This window comes from Cornus florida, unplaced genomic scaffold, assembly GCF_030987335.1.
Source record: "Cornus florida cultivar Cherokee Brave unplaced genomic scaffold, ASM3098733v1 CherokeeBrave_3.0.0_Hap2_Chr08, whole genome shotgun sequence".
In the NCBI taxonomy this organism is placed as follows: Eukaryota; Viridiplantae; Streptophyta; class Magnoliopsida; order Cornales; family Cornaceae; genus Cornus; species Cornus florida.
Window position 1 is genome coordinate 2,639,833 of NW_026775578.1, and position 20,958 is coordinate 2,660,790.

The 20,958-nt window shown below is 34.7% G+C and overlaps 3 protein-coding genes across 6 annotated transcripts; 2 read left to right on the top strand and 1 right to left on the bottom strand.

Annotated features, from left to right (window-relative positions):
- The first annotated feature begins 3,760 nt into the window (after window positions 1–3,760).
- On the top strand, window positions 3,761–6,447 carry LOC132268882 (uncharacterized). Its single transcript, XM_059769776.1, has 2 exons — window positions 3,761–4,264; window positions 5,970–6,447. Exons 1-2 carry the CDS (start codon window positions 3,983–3,985, stop codon window positions 6,228–6,230), a joined length of 543 nt encoding a protein of 180 aa, XP_059625759.1. The 5' UTR covers window positions 3,761–3,982; the 3' UTR covers window positions 6,231–6,447.
- A 3,879-nt stretch (window positions 6,448–10,326) lies between these two features.
- LOC132268883 (bifunctional 3-dehydroquinate dehydratase/shikimate dehydrogenase, chloroplastic-like) lies at window positions 10,327–18,130 on the top strand. Of its 4 annotated transcripts, XM_059769780.1 has the most exons (11): window positions 10,530–10,577; window positions 11,429–11,502; window positions 12,816–12,924; window positions 13,171–13,389; window positions 13,889–14,241; window positions 14,408–14,471; window positions 15,594–15,702; window positions 16,265–16,414; window positions 16,493–16,641; window positions 16,758–16,920; window positions 17,383–17,727. In XM_059769780.1, the coding sequence occupies exons 2-11, from the start codon at window positions 11,495–11,497 to the stop codon at window positions 17,424–17,426; spliced, it is 1,368 nt and encodes a 455-aa protein (XP_059625763.1). In that variant the 5' UTR covers window positions 10,530–10,577; window positions 11,429–11,494; the 3' UTR covers window positions 17,427–17,727. The 4 variants fall into 4 exon arrangements, with proteins under 4 accessions (XP_059625761.1, XP_059625760.1, XP_059625762.1 ...); XM_059769778.1 differs by lacking the exons at window positions 11,429–11,502; window positions 17,383–17,727 and adding an exon at window positions 17,828–18,130 and having other exon boundaries at window positions 10,327–10,577; XM_059769777.1 differs by lacking the exon at window positions 11,429–11,502 and having other exon boundaries at window positions 10,328–10,577.
- A 96-nt stretch (window positions 18,131–18,226) lies between these two features.
- Window positions 18,227–19,155, bottom strand: LOC132268884 ((+)-borneol dehydrogenase 2-like). The gene has a single exon (XM_059769781.1). It carries the CDS (start codon window positions 18,877–18,879, stop codon window positions 18,316–18,318), a length of 564 nt encoding a protein of 187 aa, XP_059625764.1. The 5' UTR covers window positions 18,880–19,155; the 3' UTR covers window positions 18,227–18,315.
- Window positions 19,156–20,958: the final 1,803 nt, after the last annotated feature.

Consider the following 20,958-nt stretch of genomic DNA (forward strand, 5'->3'; position numbering starts at 1 on the left):
GGGGGGTAAAGAACAAGATATTTAGGACCTTACCAAGTATTTTGGTTTTGATGAGACGGGCTAGAAATTTTCATTGATAATAATATTCTATGGGTTGAATTGGCACATAAGTGAATCGATTTGTAATAGTATCTAATAGGAGTAGCTACTCTAGTTAGCTAATGAACCATGGGACCGAAATCCTCTCCGGCGCTACAAAACGAATGTCAATAGTCATCAGAAGCATAGACATTGTGATTTCATCTTATAAATTTCTTGTCCTCCAACTGTTTGACAAAAGCTCTAACTAATGGACCATAAATTCTAAAGGCTTTTAGAACTACAGTTGAAATTATAGGAAAATCTGATATCTATCTATTTCAATCCATATGGTTAAAATTTAATTCTATATCTTTTTTTTTTTTTCTTTTTTTTTTTCTAAATTTTAAGCTACTATCAAAAATTAAAAATAGTATTTACAATAGTGGGCCTTAGGCCATAACAAGGGAGAGACAACAGGCCCAAAGGCAAATACAACAAGGGACTAGCCCAAACCAAAATCCAATTGAGAGAACAAGCTAACAACCAGTCGCAGTACCGAACCATTAATGGTTGTTAGAGAGCATTCCGGTAATGGTGTTGGAGCTGCACAATCTGTGCGAAGGAAGCTAATCTGGCGGTCTTGGAGGCGGCCGGAAGGGAGGACGACAACATGATGAGGAGAGATTCCAGTCCTTGAGGATCTTTGAAGTTGTTGAGCAATTTCTAAGAACCCTTAATTTGAGAATGGCAGAGATGGTGGAACAGATTTTGGAGCAAACGACTCGTTAAGATGATTTTTCTCCTCTGTAAATCCTAGCATTTCTCTCTTCCCAGGTATGATACACAACTAAGAGGAGAGCCAATTTTCGAAGCATGTTTGAAGGGGTGTTATTGTTGCTGATCTGTAGAACAAGCACTTCCTAATTTGCTGTTGGGATGACCAATTGACATTTGTAAGTGATGAACCTCCAAATTGGTGAGATGAAGGAGCAATTGAAAAACAAATGGTCATGAGATTCGGTTGAATTGTTGCAAAGAGCACAAATGTTTTGACGTCTGGCCATAGCTTTGCTGTCCAGGGTAGGCAACCTTGATTGAACCGCCATCCAAAGGTTAAATTTCATTCTTGGTATGATTGGAGAATCCCACACTAGATTGTGCCACTGTATTGATGAGAGATCCCCTACAAGGTGCTGCAGTGTATGCTTGAAAGAATACTGCCCATTTGGAGATGCAATCCACTTCTTTTAGTCACTTCTAGTGCGGCAAAGTGGTGGTAAGGAGAGCAATTCAGGTATGGCAGAGGTTAAAGAAAGTGGGAAAGACCAGATATTATCAACAATAAAGGAATTGACAGTGGTTCCATCATTAAACCCAGCCTCAGTTAGAAGAGTGTATGGAAATCTAAAGCTAAGAGGCCTTATTGTTGTCCAATTGTCCCACCAGAATGAAGTTTGGGATCCATTGCCAATCCTGTGCTTGATGAGCATTCTGGCTAGGTGCCTAAGTTGGAGAATTTTCCTCCAACTCCAAGAACATGGTTCTGGTAACTTAAGAGTCCAGAGGTTCCTCCCTTTGATAAGGTGAGAATGACACCATCTAAACCAGAGACTGCTTGAATTATCAGTTTGCAAGTCCCAAATATACCTCAAGATGCCAGTTCTATTAGCAATCTCCAAGTTTGGGATCCCCATTCCACCTGCCATTTTTGGACTGCACACCCTACTCCAAGCCACTTTAGCCTTTGGACTGCACACTCTATATCTTGGTTGTAACATAAAGCAAGCTAGGGCAAAAATTGTAAGCAGTATCATACCATGGGAAGTAGAAACAGTGAGAAAGAAAAAGCGTCGTTTGCTGAAATTTGGTATTTTGTATAAAGTATTATACTTGCAGTATGCAGTAACAAATTTTAACCCATCCCCACTTATGCGACGTGGCGTTACTAGAACCGTAGATCAGTCACCGGCTAGGACATATTTCCTTTGGCGCTGGAGAGAATTTTTATCCTGAACCATGACCTATGATCTAAAACGATTTGACATCATCTAATAATTGAGTTGTTGATTGTTTAGATTTATCAAGGCCATGTTTGGCGTGACTTTCTGGAGCTCCAAAATGGGCTTTTAACCCCATGAAATGATTTCACTAAAAAAGTGAGTGTTTGACAAATATTTTGAACGGGCTTCTTTAAAATGCCCAGACCTTTGAAAGCCCGTTTAAGGAAAGCCACAAAAATAGGCTGCTGAAATCCCATTCTCGGCAAGCCAATGAGGCAGTTAAGTGATAAATATTGTGATGACAATTTTAACCCTACAAATTTTAGTATATTTCCAAATTAACCTTTGTTCTCCACTCTGCCTCTGCGATCTGCAAGTAAAAATGACGACGACCTTGTAACGACTCAACAACCTGTAGAAATACCAAAATAATAATAAAAATTTATAAAAATTTCGGCATGACTTCCGCAGAAAATGTCCCTCAACAACCTGTAGAAATACAAAAATAAATGCAATGGCTTCACTGGGCCTTAAATCTAACTTATCCTGTCCCAACGCACAATTCAAATATTATACTACATTCCCAAAATGGTTACATACATACAAAAGTCCCGTTCCTCCATCTCATCCAAACATGGAACCCACTTAAGTTACATCAAATTACAGTCCATAAAATGTAGCTAGAATTAAAAGTCCATAACTTACAACATTATACTAATTAAACTAAAGTGTCATAAGGTAGTTAATATTACATTTACAAAATACTAGAGTCTAATACAAAAGATAACAAAATAGAATGGATCTTCAAGCTCATCTAAACCTGTGGTGGACCGTCGTCCACCACCTCTTTTCCATATCCTGAAAGAATGTTAAAAATAAGGGGGTGAGCACAAGCTCAGTAGGAAGTGTCTAAGACACACTTCTTATGTCCCCGTGAATCCATGCAATGAATAGATAAAAAGTGAACAGGATCATACTATCGGGAAACGCACATTTTCAACCACAATAACAAGTATATAACAAATATCAACCAATCACAAATTTACCACGATATCATGAAGTGCAATGTTATAATGATAGTATGTACACGCGTGCCACTCCATCGAAATCTACTGCAATGGAGGACAACAACAAGAAATGAGCATTACACATGATGGGATTGCTAATTCAATATGGCAATCAACTAAATAAATCGTGCCTTAGTCTGTTTATGTCTTAATTTGGATTGTTTTTAAAGGTTTCATTTATTTATTTTGGACAATTATTGTTTATTTGAAATTAGTATTTAAAATCTTGGGTATGTTTACATTATATTTCATTTGGAATTTATTATCAAAATAATAATTAACATTTTTAGTGGTAGAAGTATTCTACCTAATTGTTCTTACAATTTTTTATTTTTGGATAAAAAAACGGTTGTCAATATGATTTAGTATGGTGTCAGTAAGGCAGCCAAACGCCTTTGTTTTTTTTCAAATTTCTTCTTACAAAGTGATTATTGTAAGCCCATTCTAATGAAAGGACTTTTCATTTCAAGAAGCTTCCCCCAACTGGCCCAGCTAGTTTGGAAGCACCAAATTGACAATTTAGATTTAGAATTAAATAAATTTTAATTAAAATATTTAAACTAATTTATTTATTTATTTTTTCAATTTCAAATTGGAGGTGCCTCTCAAGTCTCAACTGCCAATTTTGCTAAAAATCCCCTTCTGTCCTCCCTCGTTCCTTTCTCTTAAACACTACCAAGGAATTTAAGACGAAACATTATAGTACTCTTTAACTAGTGGAGTACTTGCTTTTCCCTTTTAACTCGGCTTATCCTCCTCATCCTGGCTTTCACGGGTTCAACTGATAAACTGTGTTACGAGCCACTCGTTTTCCCGCCATTAACCATTCCGCTTCTGCGAAATCACAACGAGATTTGGAAAAAATTAAGGGAAGAAATCCAAATTTCAGAAACAATGGGGTCCCTATTTCTCATTGTCCCGACTTCAAAGATATATGGCACCTCTCTACCTAGTTCAAAGATGTATGGTATTATCCTCACAATTGGTACACCTACCCTTAATTTTCCGGTCTCTTCTCGATCAACGTACCCTCCGAAAGGTCACCTCCGTTCCGTTTCTGTCCAAAGATCTTATTGTCATTTAAATCCACAAAGTGATGGAGAAGAAGACCGACAAACCCAAGTTCAAGATCTTAGGGTTCCTGACCAATGGTTCGACCCTTCCAAAGCCCTGGAGGTATCGTCTCTTTCAATGGGTGTTTTATTGATAATTCATGGTAAATTATATGATTAAACAACTTTAATTCTTGATTATCTTTTCATGGTGTTTCATTCATGTCATGTCTCTGGGTCAGGTTTTAATTGCCCTAATTGCTGCCTACATATTTATATTACATGTGATTATTTGTTCCATTGAGGTTTACTACTATAATTTATGATTGTTGGGGAGGTATATTTATTCTGGTGCTTGTTTTGAATTTTTTTTTTTGTTTTGAGAAGTTACACCTGCCTTGATCTGGAATTATCTTCTCATCCTTCCCTTGTAAATATATATATATATATATATATATATATATAGTGCAAAATTCTGGAAAATTCTTGTAATTTGTAAAAAGTGGATAGACCTGTAATTTGTTTTGATTATGAATTTGCATTTGAAAAGATGGAAGTGGACCCTTATTTGATGGAACTTTGAACAATGAATGTAGAAATGATGGTAGTTGATATTATTGATGAATAGTGTCAAATATTGAAAAATGAAGAAAAAGTGATGATTGCTCATGGCAACAATCTATTTACTCAGTACCTTACCTGGAAAACAAAAAATCTATTTAGTCAAATGCATTTCTTTAGTTGAACCATAATTTTGCGGAGCTGTTGCCTATTCCATTCTTGGGAGTGCTGTAATTAGAAGATATGTTTTGTTCTTTTTGTCTTCATGGTGCCCTATGACGATGGAGCTGTCCTGTTCACGAATTGTATTTATGAGATCGGGGGAGACATGATTGATATTCCGGTGGAAGTATAGTTTTGAGGGCAAGGTTGGTCTCATAATACATGGAAAGATACAAGCATTTTATAGTAGTAATTAGATCTAATGGGTTAGTTAGAGAAGATATTAAGTGGTTGGTATCATATTAGATTTAATTTGTTCTTATGTTCCGAGTCCATTACATGATCATGAGTTGAGTCAGATATCGAGTTAGTATATACGTTCTTGTACTTAGAGAGATTGAATTATTAATGAAAAGGAAGGTCGTTGGAGAAAAGAGTGGATTGGTGTTTAACTTAATTTCCATTTGCAGTTGTAGATGTGCTGTTCTACCAAGTTGAATATATAGGAGGTTTCACCCCCTTGAAGTGGGCTTTCTCTCCTTTTTCGATCTCTTCTTCTTTTATATTTTGTACAACATATAGAAATCCTTTGGAACCACAACAAATATGATGTTCCTGTAGCTGTCATCTTCCACCGTCTCACTTTGGTTGCAAGTAGCCATAGGTATACTCTGTTCCAGCTGCCAAGTAGTACTATCTTCCGTAACTTGAAACCGAAATCTTACACCTACTTCAATGCCAAATGTTACTAAGTTGACCAATGCATCAAAAGCCCTGAGGCTGATGGTGTTCTCCCAACACTTAGGAATCATAAAATGAATTTATTGTTTCATTTGAGAGGCCCTTTCTTTTTCCTATATTGAAATATTAATGTTTTTACCAACAATTAAGATTTTGTCTTTCTTTCTTTTTAGTTTTTATATTGGCGGTTAATTTATACAATGATTTGTGCCTCTCTCTCTCTCTATATATATATTCTCCCCGAACCTATGTTTGCATGGTGCTTAGGCTATATCAATGAGCATGCATGAAGTATATAGAAGTAGGCTATATCGACGCGTGTAGTCTCAGTTGTACTGTCTACATACTCTTAAAATTTTCCACAGGAATCAGAGTGGCTAAGAGTAAGTCTGCATAAATGGTTGGATGAGGAGTACTGTCCGGAGCCAACTAATGTAGAAATCAGCAAGGTCGCAGCACGCTCATATTATGAATCTTTGGTGGAGAAACAAACAGATGTGGGCGAGATTTTGTTAAAGATGGCTGGAGAATTGGAATCTATTTCGTATCAAGAAAGCTTTCACGGAGCATTCTCGTCGGCAAATGCAGCAGTGAATTTAATCATCCAACGGATGGAGCAGGACTAGTTGCTTGACCATGCACCACGAGTTTCAAGTGAATTTTTTGTCCTCTCGCATTGGAAATGTTTATGACATAATGCAGCTTTTGCTGGTTATATAAAGTTGCACATTTTCCTAACATGAAACTGTAACATGTGTGGGGCAGCTGCTCCTTAAAAATCACACTTCTGAAACTTACTGGATGTTTGGAAACTACTGTTAAATTAGTTTGTATTAAGTTATACGAGGCATGTAAGGTGGCTGTTCTGACTTCTGAGGGGGTTAATGACCTCAATAGGTGGAGTATAAATTTATAATAAAGCCGAGTTATCAAAGTTGTAACGTAGTGGTACTTTTTCGCCTTTCCAAACAGAAAGTAAAAGGTTTAAATTCTTGTAAAACATGTGGTCATGTGAGTGTATTTTTGCCGGTGTAAAAATAATAATACTAATAAAGCGGAGCTAGAGCATGGGATTGAAGTATCACAGCAATTCTTTTAATTTTGGACCAACCCACTAAAAACCAGATCTCAGTTGAAGAAGTGGGTTGAGTTTTTAGGTTGTTGATTGAGGAACAGATTGGGCTTGAGCAACTTTTGGGCTGGGTTTCTAAAATTTCAGTCCAATCTTGGCTATCTCATCATCACAACAATTTTTCTTTTTTTTTTTTTTTTTTTTTTTTTTTTTGCATCATCACAACTATCTTTTCTTCAGAGAATGCTATCAATGTTGTAGAGGCAATTATTCAGTGTAGTTTGGTAGGAGAGAAAGGTTAAATAGAAACCCAATATTGACATTTCGCAAATTGTAGAGGCAATTATTCAGTGTAACTTGCTAGGAGAGAAAGATTAAATAGAAACCCAATATTGACATTTCGCAAGGTAACTATTTTCTTATTTAAATTTATGTTTTCACTCGTGATTATCGAAAAAATCTTTCTTGTATATGGAATACTATTTGTATTCTATAAAAATATATATGCATCTCACTATGTGTTAATATTTAATTGGTGAGTAATATCATGTAATTATTACTATTGGCATATTAATTTTGCTCAAATTTTAAATATTTATAGTTTGCTCGCTTGTAGCATGGGTTTGGCTCCAAAGTTAGGGGAATTGCAAACATGTGATTTATGCACCATACACGTGGGAGTACTAATTTTATTAATGAGGCAAACACATGGTTGGTGAGACAGTTTGACATTTATGTGTTGCTTTGCAATAATTGGTAACATATTGTCGGTATATGAATATGCACCATACATGTGGGAGTGCTCTATGTGGAATCTGATGAATATCATCATAATTATATATGGATTCTTGATTAGTGACATAAGATTTTTGGTGTCGAATCCTGGTTGGTGGCCTGAATTTTCGTTTTCGACATTATCTTATCCTATCTTCTTCTTTTTTTTTTTTTTTTTTTCTTCTTTTTTTTTTTTTTTTCACTTTCTATTTATTTATGTTATTTCTAAGAACAGGCAAAATAATGAATAATCTAAATTTTCTCCGTAACCAAACGGAGGGTTATATACACAATTGGTGTTTTGCATGTATGATGACACAGACAAAGCGCTGGCTGGCTTTTTATTTTTAATAGAAAATTTTTTTTTGGTATGTTGAAAGTTTTACAAAATGTGTATTATTATTAAAGAAATACAAAAAAAAAAAAATCGGTAATTAAGGTCCAAGATCTATCATCTTCTCTTATTGTTATCATTTTTGTGGACAGTAGTAACATTGGGTAAGTGTATTATCCAACCATCTTTACACGTGAAATGTAAGTATAATTTCTGACTCGACAAGACTTTTATCGGTAAAAATGACAGATTTGGGACTTTAATTTTGGCCATATTGCATCTTAACTCGTTATCTCTCCATGCCCGAGAATTTGTTTTTAAAATTATATTCTCTCTCATGAATTTTTTTGATGTATCTAATATTAACTCTGCATACAGAAAGTTGTTTCCTTATTTCCATGATGCAATCTTACAAAATCATGATGTGTTATGATTTGTAAAATGTAAGTATAATCTCTTACTCACATGAAGCCGACAAGGTTTTATCACGAGTGATTTGCAGACACAAATTTCTTGGCATATGCATTAATTCACCGATATTATTTGTTTGAAATAAATCTGCCAACAAATTCTCTAATCTGCCAGTCAGAGTGACATAGGTCACGTGCTATGAAATTCCCTCTTCAGTCTTCATATTTATTTTTCCTTTTCCTCCTCGTCAAACACTCATGCCTATGTATTATATATATATATATATATATAATATGAGACCCTCAAGGGGTTTTCTTCGTCATTTCACTACCCGTGAGGTTTACCTATCATCATAACCTTTTGAAATCAATATCCTCGTCATACACTCCTACCTATGTGTGCGTGTATATATATATAATATATATGATATTTTAGTAATTTACTATCAAATATATATATATATATATATATATATATATATATATATTTAACGCATTTACTATCAAATATATAGTCATTACATATTATCTCTGATTTGGTATACCACTTGTATTCCTGAAAAATATCCAAATCTAAAAGCAAAAAAATCGTTTCTGCTTTCGTTTACAATTTTTTTTTTTTATAATAAAAAGCCAATATAATATAGACACCATTTTTTACCAACGAAAAAAATAAAATGTATACAAATAATAATAATAAAATATAGGATGAGCATATATCTGTATTGTAATAATGTAATGCACAAGGCAAAATAAAACCATTTTACTTGACAATCCAAAATAGAGAATAAGTAGGTTTAATTATTTGGTAGAAATATAGGAAGCCAGTTGTTCAACCTATAAAAATGGATTATGGAGAGAATCCAGATCAATTAATTGTTTCTCCCCACTGTCCCATTTTAGACTCTTTAATCAGAGTTTGACACTATGATTTTAATAAATTACTTTGATATATGAATTAAATAAATGAGTGTGACAGAACTTTTTAACTGAATAATTTTAATTGATCAAGCCAAATAAAAAAATGAAAAATCTTTATCTTTATGAATATCTAAGCTGTTCCAGTAAAGAATAAAGTATGAGAGAAAAAGGAAACAAAAAGTATCCAATGAAGCGAGCCCACTCCCAAAAAATAATGAATGGATCGGTGGTTGGCTCAACACATCACATCATTTACTGGACCCACCTCCACCTTGCAAATGTTGGGTCATTTTACAGTGTGTTACTTTGGATATGGAAATTTCCCTAAAGATGTTGGATCATTTTTAGTCTCTTTATTTTTGAAGGCTGAGCTCTTGGTAAATTTGTATTCTTGTTTCTCCTTATCATAGATGTTCAATAACATTTTCTTCGAATTTCAATCGTATTTAAGATGTGTTTGATCGCATGAAATTGAATCACATAATTAAAATTGGTAGAATTTGAACAATTTTTGGTTTAATAATTTGTGTAATATTGTCTATATAAAACAATAAAATGATCTTCGTTGTAGCTTTCGTAGGTAGCAAGATGTGGAAGAATTAGTGGGATCTCGGGAAGAAAGGTCAAAAAAATAAAAAATAAAAAAATGAATATTAATATTGCATAAGGGCATTGCAATCATTAATTGTTCTGATATTTTATATTAACAATTAATAAGATATTAAAGGGTGAATTAGACATTTCACCTACTTTTAGACTTTGTTTGGATCATAAATCTAACAAGGGGTGTCATTGTTCAAAAATCCTTCAACTTTATCTATATAACAAATTTTAAGAATTGTGAGTGTGATTAACCCTTTTATTTATTATTTGGGAAATGAGTATATTATTATATACAGTATGAAGTAGTGGAAATCTTTTCAGGACACACACCCATTAATTAGGTGTTACGATTATCGTATGAGACTAATAAAAAAATTATTTTATTGTCAAAGCAACAATATAAAATATTAATATGGGATATGTAAATCCCACATGCGAGAATCACATTTTTCTTTCTTTTTACTAGTAACCAAACCAAAAGTCCCGTAGTCTAGACTAACATGCCAGAATCACAATTTTCTTTCTTTTCACGAGTAATTTATTTTTATTTGTGGCCGTAAATCATGAATGTCACACTCATGGGGTGCTTATATACGGATTCATGGCTCTGCTGAATGGACGTTCTCTCTCTATCACACACACACTACACACACACATTCATGGCTTTCAATAACCACCTCTTAGTCTGCACAACATTAGAATGTGAAACCATGGAAGAAATGGTATATTCCATGGAGAAAGCTAAAGAAGAAGGTGCGGATCTTGTAGAACTTCGCATGGATTCCATGTCCTTTTCCCACATTTTCGAAATTGAACAACTCCTAAAACAAAGAACTCTTCCCGTAATTGTTTCTTTCAGGTACCTACCTTCTATATACTTTTCCTTTTCTTCACCCACACACACACACACACACACACACACACACACACACACATATATATATATATACAAGTCGATGGAGGTTGGTAGTTCATTCACATTTTTACTATACTTCCGTGTGAGTGTGTGTGTATATATATGTAGTATACACACACACTGACACACACATATATATATACTAGTTGTTGTTTGATAACCAGTTACTTGAATTACTCATGTATCGATCATCTCATTCTTGTAACTCTTTTTTTATCATTTCATTACCTGTCATATTGTCATAATTAATCCATTGTCAGCGGTGAATTAATTACACCGCCAACCATTAATTATCCTATATATTCCGAGACTATTGACAATTAATGTACTACTCTACTGTAAGTCCATGGCATGATGGTCCTTACCTATCATTTTACCTATTAATATAACATCTCAATTTGACAAATTTATTTATTTATTTATTTTTAAAAAACACATCAATTTGACAATTAAGAAACTCACACACATTTCACTCATATAATTATTTTGTCCATTTGAAAACTTAACACTTATTATTCACTTTCATTTTGTTCATTTGAGAATTTGAACAAGCGCCGTTCACTTCAGAAGAGTTATAACCCCCACCGTAACTGTGAAATGTACGAATTTTTATCCATTTAAGAATGAGTACTTGATGAACTCAGAACTCTCCGTCACAATGATATATATATATAAGGAGCAATAAATTTTACGGACATTCCTGTGAGTACAAATGGAATGAAGCAAGAGGAGAGGTAGGTTAGGTAGTCTTTTTCCAAACCGTGATCGAACACGCGCGTTTGATATGTATGAAGGTTGGGTACACCATCCAAGACGGTAAGGCGGGGAACAAGACAAATAGAGGGAGATATGAATGCAGCATGATCAGGCAAGAGCTTTTTATCTTCTCTAATTACTTTCCTTAAACAACCCAAAACAGAAAAGACCTCAAATATATACAAACATATATACGTATATACTTGTATGTATATATTTTGTATTTATCATTCTCACAATGTCACTCAAAGGCCACTTTGAGCATGTTTGGAGTTTGACCAAGTCAAACTGCTTACAATTTGAAAATTTACTTAAACTTGTGTTTGGTTAGAAAAAACAGAAAAAAAAAAACTAGTTTTGAAAAAAACACATTACCCTCAAAGGGATTAAAAAAAAAAACATTCACTTTGTTTCAAGACTTGAAAAACATTTGAGTGTGAGAGGTTAAAAAAATACGAATAATGCTTAACTACTCACCGTCAAAGGAATTAAAAAAAAACATTCACTTTGTTTCAAGACTTGAAAAACATTTGAGTGTGAGAGGTTAAAAAAAATACAGATAATGCTTAGCTACTCACCGTCAAATGAATTAAAAAAAAAGCATTCACTTTGTTTCAAGACTTGAAAAACATTTGAGTGTGAGAGGTTAAAAAAATACGGATAATGCTTAGCTACTCACCGGTGAGTAGTTTCACCCTACTCACTCTTTATGTGTTCCAATAATAATTTACCATATCAGTTTTAATAATAAAATAATTCACACTTATTCAATGGAAGATCCGATAAAATACAGGATGACGTGGGTTATTTTATTATTAAAGCTGATATGGTAAATTGTTATTGGAACACGAAAGGAGTGAGTAAGTTGAAACTACTCACCAGTGAGTTGCTAAGCATTATTCAAAAAATATTACTGAATTACAATCCTTAGCAGTAATATTGTAAGTAATGAGAGATGATTGTTGAGGATAAAGAAAATTTAAAAGTGGAATATATATATATATATATATATATATATATATATATTAAAATTTCAATTTTTTTTGTATATATAAATTTAAAAGTATAATATAAATTTAAAAGTAGAATATTTACTAAAAATATTAATATATAATATATATATATATTAAAATTTCAATTTTTTTTACTAAAAATTAATATTTATATACAAAAATTAATCATGACTATAAAATTAATAAATAAAAAAAATCATAGTCAATTCCATAGTCTCAGTTCCTCATTCTCTTTCACAAATACCTAACATCCAAAAGTTGGGGACAGTTTCATATGATTTTTTTTATTATTTTTTTTTATTAAGTTATGGAATTGATTGTTGCTCTCTCTTATCTTGGAAAGTTTTGATTTTGCGTATTGACCATCACATTACTCCATCATATCCATATGAGATTGCCTAATTTTTTACAGACTTAATTCGCCAAGGACTTCACGACCAGCAGACTCCAAGAACACATGCTTGCAAGTTCTGACACTGGCTCTCGAATTAGATGTTGAATTTGTCGAAATTGAGCTTGAGGTTAGTAATACTTGTTTGTGATCGATAAACAACCTAGTGTAATATTGAAAGAACAATCAATGGGCTAGTGGTTCAGCTGTACTTGAAGGAAGGTAAAAAGTTCGAGTCTTAGCGGAGGCAGTTGCAATAAAAAAATCTAGAGAATTTTAGAATTATAATGAGCTATAAATAAGCTAGGTAGGAATGTCCAACAACTAATTTTTGTTGAACTCGTGAATTTTGGCTGATCCTCATGAAACTCTTCAGGTAGCTTCTAAGGTTGGCATCACAGAGTTTATGAAGAAGCGTTTGAATAGCAAGATAATTGTATCCGACCATGTCAATGGCGGCAAACCTTCAAGAGAAAAACTTGGTAACCTAATTGCATGCCTGCAATCTACTGGAGCAGATGTTATCAAACTACTGATTGACGTTGATTATATTACAGACATTGCACCACTTTTTCATATGCTCACCCATTCTCAGGTACCAATTCATTACAACCAAATCAATGGATTCACAATATTTAACTGCCAATTCATTATTTGCAGCTCCTCCTCCTAATCTTTTCCCCTTTTACTCTTCTGAGGTGGTGAAATACAAATTCTATAGTACGTATTGGTATTGGTATTAAGTCGGAGTGGAGTGTTAGATTCTTTTTTTTTTTTTTTTTAGTTGGTACTCACACACACTTGCCTTTATAATAGCTCGAATTCCTGACTTTTCTTTGGGAAGTAGCAGCTTGGAGTGGAGTGTCAGACTTTAAAAAAAGAAACAAGAACAACGTCTTCATATAACGAAAATGAAAATGTTAACATGAATGATTTGACTGCTTAGAAGAGATGTGGTCATAAATGAACATGTAAAAGAAAAATTAAGTGTGACATCCATTAAGGAGAAAGCATTTACGCACTGAAAATAGAGGACTCGTAAGTTTAATTAGTACAAGTAGTATGCTAGTGGACTGGCACTCAAGTTGCATTAGGTTACTGTGCAGGTACCACTTATTGCTACAGCAGTGGGTGATAGAGGACTCATAAGCCAACTATTGGGCCCAAAGTTCGGTGCTTTTTTAGTTTGTGGATCTCTGGAAGGCAAATCCATACCTGGGTTACCGCCTCTGCTCAGCATCAAACGAGTATACAAGCTGGAATACATAAATGCAGATACAAAAGTTTTTGGGCTCATCTCCAATCCAGTGGGCCATAGCAAAGGCCCACTTCTCCATAATCCTGCCTTTAGACATACACGATACAATGGAATTTATGTTCCAATGCTTGTTGATGATATCAAGGAATTCTTTAGGGTCTATTCTGGCACCGACTTTGCTGGTTTCAGGTATTGTGTGTTCTTTGTTCTACAAAAAACTAGTTAATTTTACACCTAATTGAATGAGTTGTTGTTGGTATTTCAATTGTTTGTTGTTGAATCATTTAACTAGGGTTTCCGTTTTGGAATACGAGATCTTCTAATGCATGTTTCATTCCTTTGATGGAACTTGTAGTGTTGGAATCCCGCATAAGGAAGCAGCTGTAGAGTGCTGTGATGAAGTCCATCCACTTGCTAAGGTCTTAATCTATGCAATGTAATTTTGTTCTTCATCAGTATCATAATTGCCTTTATTCCATATTAATATGCAATGTAATTTCGTTAGTTTTGAAAAAATTTAAAAAATAATAATTCAGATTTTAAATAATTCTTTCTTCTGTGTGTGTATTGCTGAAAATGTATCTACATTATTTTTTAGGATGTTGTTTCCCCTTCATTTAATCCTTTCTTGGGTGTAATAGTTCAAGTTTATTCAGGTTGGCATGGAGAAAGAATCAGATGTAACTGGGTCAGGCTTGGTTCCACAGCCAAAATCGAAGTAAATGGTTTGTGGAGCCAAGCCACCAACCCTGGTTGAGATTGCAGAGTTCCAAATTAATGCTCCAGTTGAGATTTTTAAATTCGAAGACAACAGAATTTCTCTATAAGAATTCAATGTATAAGCATTGAATTATATAAATGAGATGCACCACCTAACTTGCATGGTATTAACGATGTGGAGTTTAATATTTTTGCATATATAAGTGATAAAATATATTCAATCCAATTCCATACAGCCCTATCTCGACTTCTTGAGTCTGCTAAACATGATATATTCTTCTTTCTTATTATTATTATATATTTTTTTCTAGGGCCTTATGTTTAAACATATACCGTATGAATGCAGCATATTAAGGGATACAAGGTAATTAAATCATAAATCAGGTTGAGTTGGTTTACATGGGATCTTCAATTCAACAGACTTGAGGTTTTCTTGGACTGAACCTATGGCAGCCCCAAGATTAATTTGGGCAGTGTGTTATTTGGATGCATTATACAAGTTGCTTCCTATCTATGCTTAGTATTTTTAACATCAGAATTTGTGTTTCTAGCAATTGACTTATCAAAAAAAAGAAAATAATTTCTGTTTTCTGCAATTAATTCTTCTTTCAACCTAGCTTGATTCTAACATAAATGTGCACTATTTTCAACTTAGTCAAATCAGTAGAAATTTATTGAATTCCAGTATTGACATCGTTTTTGTAACCATGGGGCATGGATAATTTTTTACCACAAAATGTTATTTTTTCATTTGAAATGTGCCATTGATAGTATGACAGTATATATAAGCTCTCTAAAGTGTAGCGTGCTTTGTCAATCAGTCCATAGGAGCTGTAAATACTATTGTGAGAAGGCCTACTGATGGGAAGCTGGTCGGTTATAATACAGACTGTGAGGCTTCAATAACGGCAATTGAGGATGCATTGAGAGGTTCTATGATTTATTTTACAATAACAAAAATTTCATTTTATATCTTTTGTTACATTGGAATTTGACTATAAAGCACCTCTTTTTATTTTCTAAAATATCATAAAATGATCTCTTAATTGCGTAGAAGTAAAAAAAAAAAATACACAAACAAATAAAAGAACTCAACTCAACAAAGATTTATGCTGACAAATCAGTCCATTTTATCTAGTGTCATCACTTCAAATATTTCACACCCCACCATTTCTTTCCGTATTATATCAACCTATGTTAATTTTGCTTTTCCCCACCACTACATTACCCTCAATGTGGAATAAGATATTTTCTTCACTGATACAATTACTGACCTTCATTCCACATGTCCAAATCATCTTACTAAATTTTATCTCATTTTATATCCAATTTTTACAAGTTCCACCCCATCAATGATTCATTCCTTTTTAATTCTATCTGTTAATGTCTAGACAAAAAAAACATAAAGAAAAACAAACAACTTAAAAAAGTTCAATCTACCAGGTCTATTTCAGATGATCGGAAGCTAACTTGCATTTTGTTGGGTGCACAGAAAGACAAGCTGCCAATGGGGAAATATCACATGCTTCTCCTCTTGCTGGAAAGGTATTTGTGTTGGTTGGAGCAGGAGGTGCTGGAAGAGCACTGGCTTTTGGTGCCAAAAGCAGAGGAGCACGGGTCTTTATTTTCAACCGCAACAATGGTAAAACTAATAATTCTACCCGTCTAGGTTTGTATGCAGAAGTTTTCCTGTCTACTGACATTACCTTTCTTTTGACAGAGAGAGCAAAATCTCTTGCTCTAGCAGTTTCTGGTGAGGCAATGCCATATGAATGTTTAGACAAATTTTGCCCTGGGAATGGAATGATCCTTGCAAACGCTTCTTCTGTAGGCATGCAGCCAAATTCAAATCAAACTCCTATTTCCAAGGTTATCTCTCTCTTTCTCTTAGTACATTGTATTTTGTTTGATAAGTTTCTCTGGATGTGGTATATATTTTATGACTTATTCATCAACTTAGTTTTCACCTCTCTTTGGCTTTTTAGGAGGCATTGAGAGCATATGATCTTGTTTTTGATTCTGTTTACACACCTAGAAACACTCGACTCTTGCAAGAATCTGCAGAGGTGGGAGCCATTGTGGTGAGTGGTGTTGAGATGTTCATCCGGCAGGCACTTGGTCAATTCAAATTGTTCACTGGTGGATTAGGTATCCTCTTTACCAGATTACAAATTTTCTGTTAGAACAAGTTGTCACCCTGAGAAAAATAAATAACTTCTTTCTTTCTTTCTTTAATTTATTTCGGGAGGGGACATAATAATGTATTTCTAAGTGGACATGCAACCATACTACATCTCTGGATGGTAAGAATTGGGGGTTTTGACCAATGAGCTTTTAGCTCAGTTGATATCAGGGCCTTTTTTTCACGAAAGAGATTGGGGTATGACTCCCCAAAAAGAAACTCACCTACTGGGTAGGTGGTTTTTTGTCAGTTCATAATAGGAGATGGGTGTGGGAGTGATCTTGCAACCAGGTGGACCAATAAGGGAAAAATGGAGAGAAAATGCTGCTAATTGAAAGAGGAGTGCAGCATCTGTTTAAGAATATAATGGCTACTAAAATTTTAGACAATTGATTGATGTTTCCTTTCTTACTTCCACTGTTTTCCAGCTCCGGAGGACTTCATGCGAAAGATTGTTTTACAACAGTTCTGATTGTTCCTTCCCACTAGCATGAGCAGGATTTGAGAATGGAATAACTCTCATCAATTTTTAGCTCATGCATTCGAGGTCATGAACATGTATTCCAGTCAGTAAAGATTGTAGAACTGGATTCAATTTTTTACTACCTTAGCACTTTTACCTGCTTGCTATTTTAAGGCCAAAAAGAAAATAACTGTTCAAAGTGCAACCAGATTTCAGAGCTTTTAATATTGTTGCTAGTTCATTCTTAAAAGTAATGAAATATTGTTCATATTTAAGATTTCTTTTAATATAAAAAACACTGTTTCTTCTACCCCCATTCCACGAATTTGCTATAAAGGGTTGGGTTCTAATCAGATCAGTACAGACTGATGGCTGCGGTATTGGGTTGCTGATTCATTATATGCTCACAGATTTTCCTCAACTGCTGGTGCCTTGCACTATTTCTTGAATGAAGCAGCACAAGAATTGCACAATGTTCCTGCACTTCGCACCTGCTTTTTTCAATGGAGCTTCAAGTAAGGTGCTTATCACTACACTTGAATTCCTATATCAGTATACTTGTAGGCAATAAATGTGAATATCTTAGTGTCCGCTAGTTTTGGCTTGATTTATTGCTTGAGACAGTAAAATGAAAAGACAAGCGATAATCGTGGCCACATAATGGTTACATGTATTACAAATACTTAGAAATTTCACTTTCACTACTTAGAAAATTTCACTTTCACTTTCACTTTCAACCTCTTGAAAATAGAAAAAGCGAATGTACTTATCAAAAAAAAAAAAAAATTAGAAAAGCGAATGTGAAAGACATGCATAGTGCTTGGGCTTCATATTCCTAGTGTTTGTCCTTGGAATGTGAACTCAAACTTGTAGTCAGCAATTCTTCTCTTTGATGTCTTCATGACATCACCTGATCTGTTGCGGGAAGCTCCAAACTCTTCATTGCTGTAAAACCACCATCCACCACCAAGTTATGCCCACTAACGTACTTGGCATCGTCGGACGCTAGATAAACCGCAGCATTTGCTATATCACTAGTTTCACAATATTTTCCCTCTAAAATTCCTACGTTGTGTAACGTTTCGGTGAGCCTCTGAGCATCAACTCCTGGAAAGAATTGAGCCATATAATCCAGCGCAATCGGAGTGGGAATGACGAAAGGCGATATACAGTTGATCCGAATTCCGTGTTTGCACAGCTCTGCTGCGACAGATTTAACAATTCCGATCACACTGGACTTGGAAACTGAATATGGGTGTGGTGCTATTCCACCAATCACTCCCGTCACCCTCGCAGTGCATAGAATGGAGCCAGTTCGACGTGGGATCATCACACGTGATGCATGCTTGATCCCTGCCATGACACCTCGGACATTGATTGACATGACCCGGTCGAACACCGCAAGGTCAAGGTCGGCTATACCCGGAGTAGTGTTTGTTGTAACCCCTGCATTGTTGTACATGATGTCAAGCTGTCCATGTTTAGAAACTGTGTAATCAACTGCATTAGAGACCTCAGATTCCTTAGTGACATCGCAGGACACGAAACTTGCATTCGATCCTAGCTTCTTGGCTGTGTCTTGGCCGAGTTGGTGTTGGATGTCGGCGATCACAACTTTAGCACCATCGTTGATGAATCTGGTTGCAGTTTCTTTTCCAATGCCGCTTGCTCCTCCGGTGATCAATGCTACCTTGCCTTCTAGTTTGCTATGTCACACGATATGTTTAGTTAGCTTTGATTATAATTTATAAACAAGAAGCAACCATAATAAAAAAATCTCAAAAACTTCAATTGATTAAAACCCCAAAAATTCTTAATGAGTCCACTAGATTTCATCCCATCATATATAAACTATAGGGTTAATTCCGCTTACGTCCCATGTAGATTGGACAAGTAACAACATCCTACTCTCTAATTTAAATAATCACACTCGCCTCCCTGTAAGTGACGGATGTTGACAGCTTTAACATAGCATGAAAATTTACTAAATTAACCTTGTTAAAAAATTAGTTTTAAATTTAAAATAACAGTACATATATTATATATATAAGAGTGCATACATAGGAGAAACAATTGATCTTGATTGTTGTTACTTGATAAATCTTGAATACATTGTCAATCTTCTGATTGAAGTCTCCATAATCAAGTTAGAAGCCAATGGGTTGAAAGAATTTGAAGCTGATATACAGGTCCAATATATTGGGGTAAGAATCAATTGGACAGTGAGATGGGTTTTTGATTCGGCATACATGTGCATACATGGTATGATATACATGCGTGAAGAAGAAGAAGAAGAAGAAGAAGAAGGAATTATACAACTAGTGTGAGATGGGTTGTTGAAAGCTTTAGAGAGAGAGAGAGAGAGAGAGAGAGAGAGATCTTAGTGGATGCGTGTTTGATGGGCAAAAGAAGATGGGTTTTTGCCAAGGATTTTCAGATGGGTCTTGAGTGTGAAAGAGAGTTTTTTGAGAGAGAAAGTGAAGGGTGGAGTAGTGGATGTGTGTTTCAAGAGAATAAAAAAGTTCGGTTTTTGTTGAGGTTTTCATATAGGTCTCAATGTGTCTGTCTGTTAGAAAGAGAGAGTGAGAGGTCTAATGGATGAACTTTTGCTATTGAAAAAAGAGGGGTTTTGCTTTGGGATAGAACTGGGTCTCTAGGGTTCTAGTGTTTGCAGTTCTGATTGTTTTCCATGGAGACGTGAAGAAGGTTCAATGTGTGTATTTTTTCGACAAGTACCCAAAAAAAGAAAAAGAAATATATATATATATATATATATATATAATATAGGAATGTATTCATGGAAGTATCCTTCAAATGTATGTATATGGAAATACCCATCGTGTGTATATATAGTTGATGTATGTATATGGAAATACCCTTCATGTATGTATAGTTGATGTGTGTGTGTGTGTGTGCGCTTGTGTCTGTAGGGAAACCCAATTCTATTTTTGGAAGAGGGAGAGTTGAGGAAGAGAGGGCATTAAGAGAAAATTAGGTATTGCTGAGACGGCAAAAGTGTCTTCTTCACAGTCATTTTAGGAGTAAAATAGGCATTTTAAGCTTAAGAGATGATGACATCAGCGTTGTCGGCCTTTAACTGTAACCGAGACGGACCCGAGGGGTTGATTTGTAAAGCGATTAATCACTCAAACCTACCTATTTGGATTTTTTTTTTTTTTCTTCTTCTATTTGGATTTGAATGATTGAATTGAGAATGCCTTTTGAAATTAAAATAAGACCGAATCGAATGAGCTTACAATAAGTACCTATGAATGACTAGTTCAACTGCATGGCTGAGAGTGCCCCACATTGACAATTGAAATTTGTATTACCCGATTCCGAATATAGTGCCCTCATTATACAATAGTAAAAAAAAGTACCTGTGTGTGTGTGTGTGTGTGTTTAACACACCTATTGTTGTGGGCAGAGAATCGTCTGCTGAAGCTTCCAGCAAGCAGAGCTCCTGAAATGGAGATGCTTCTTCTGCAGATTGATATCAATAAATAAATAGATGACAGCGACACACTGTGTCAAATCTACA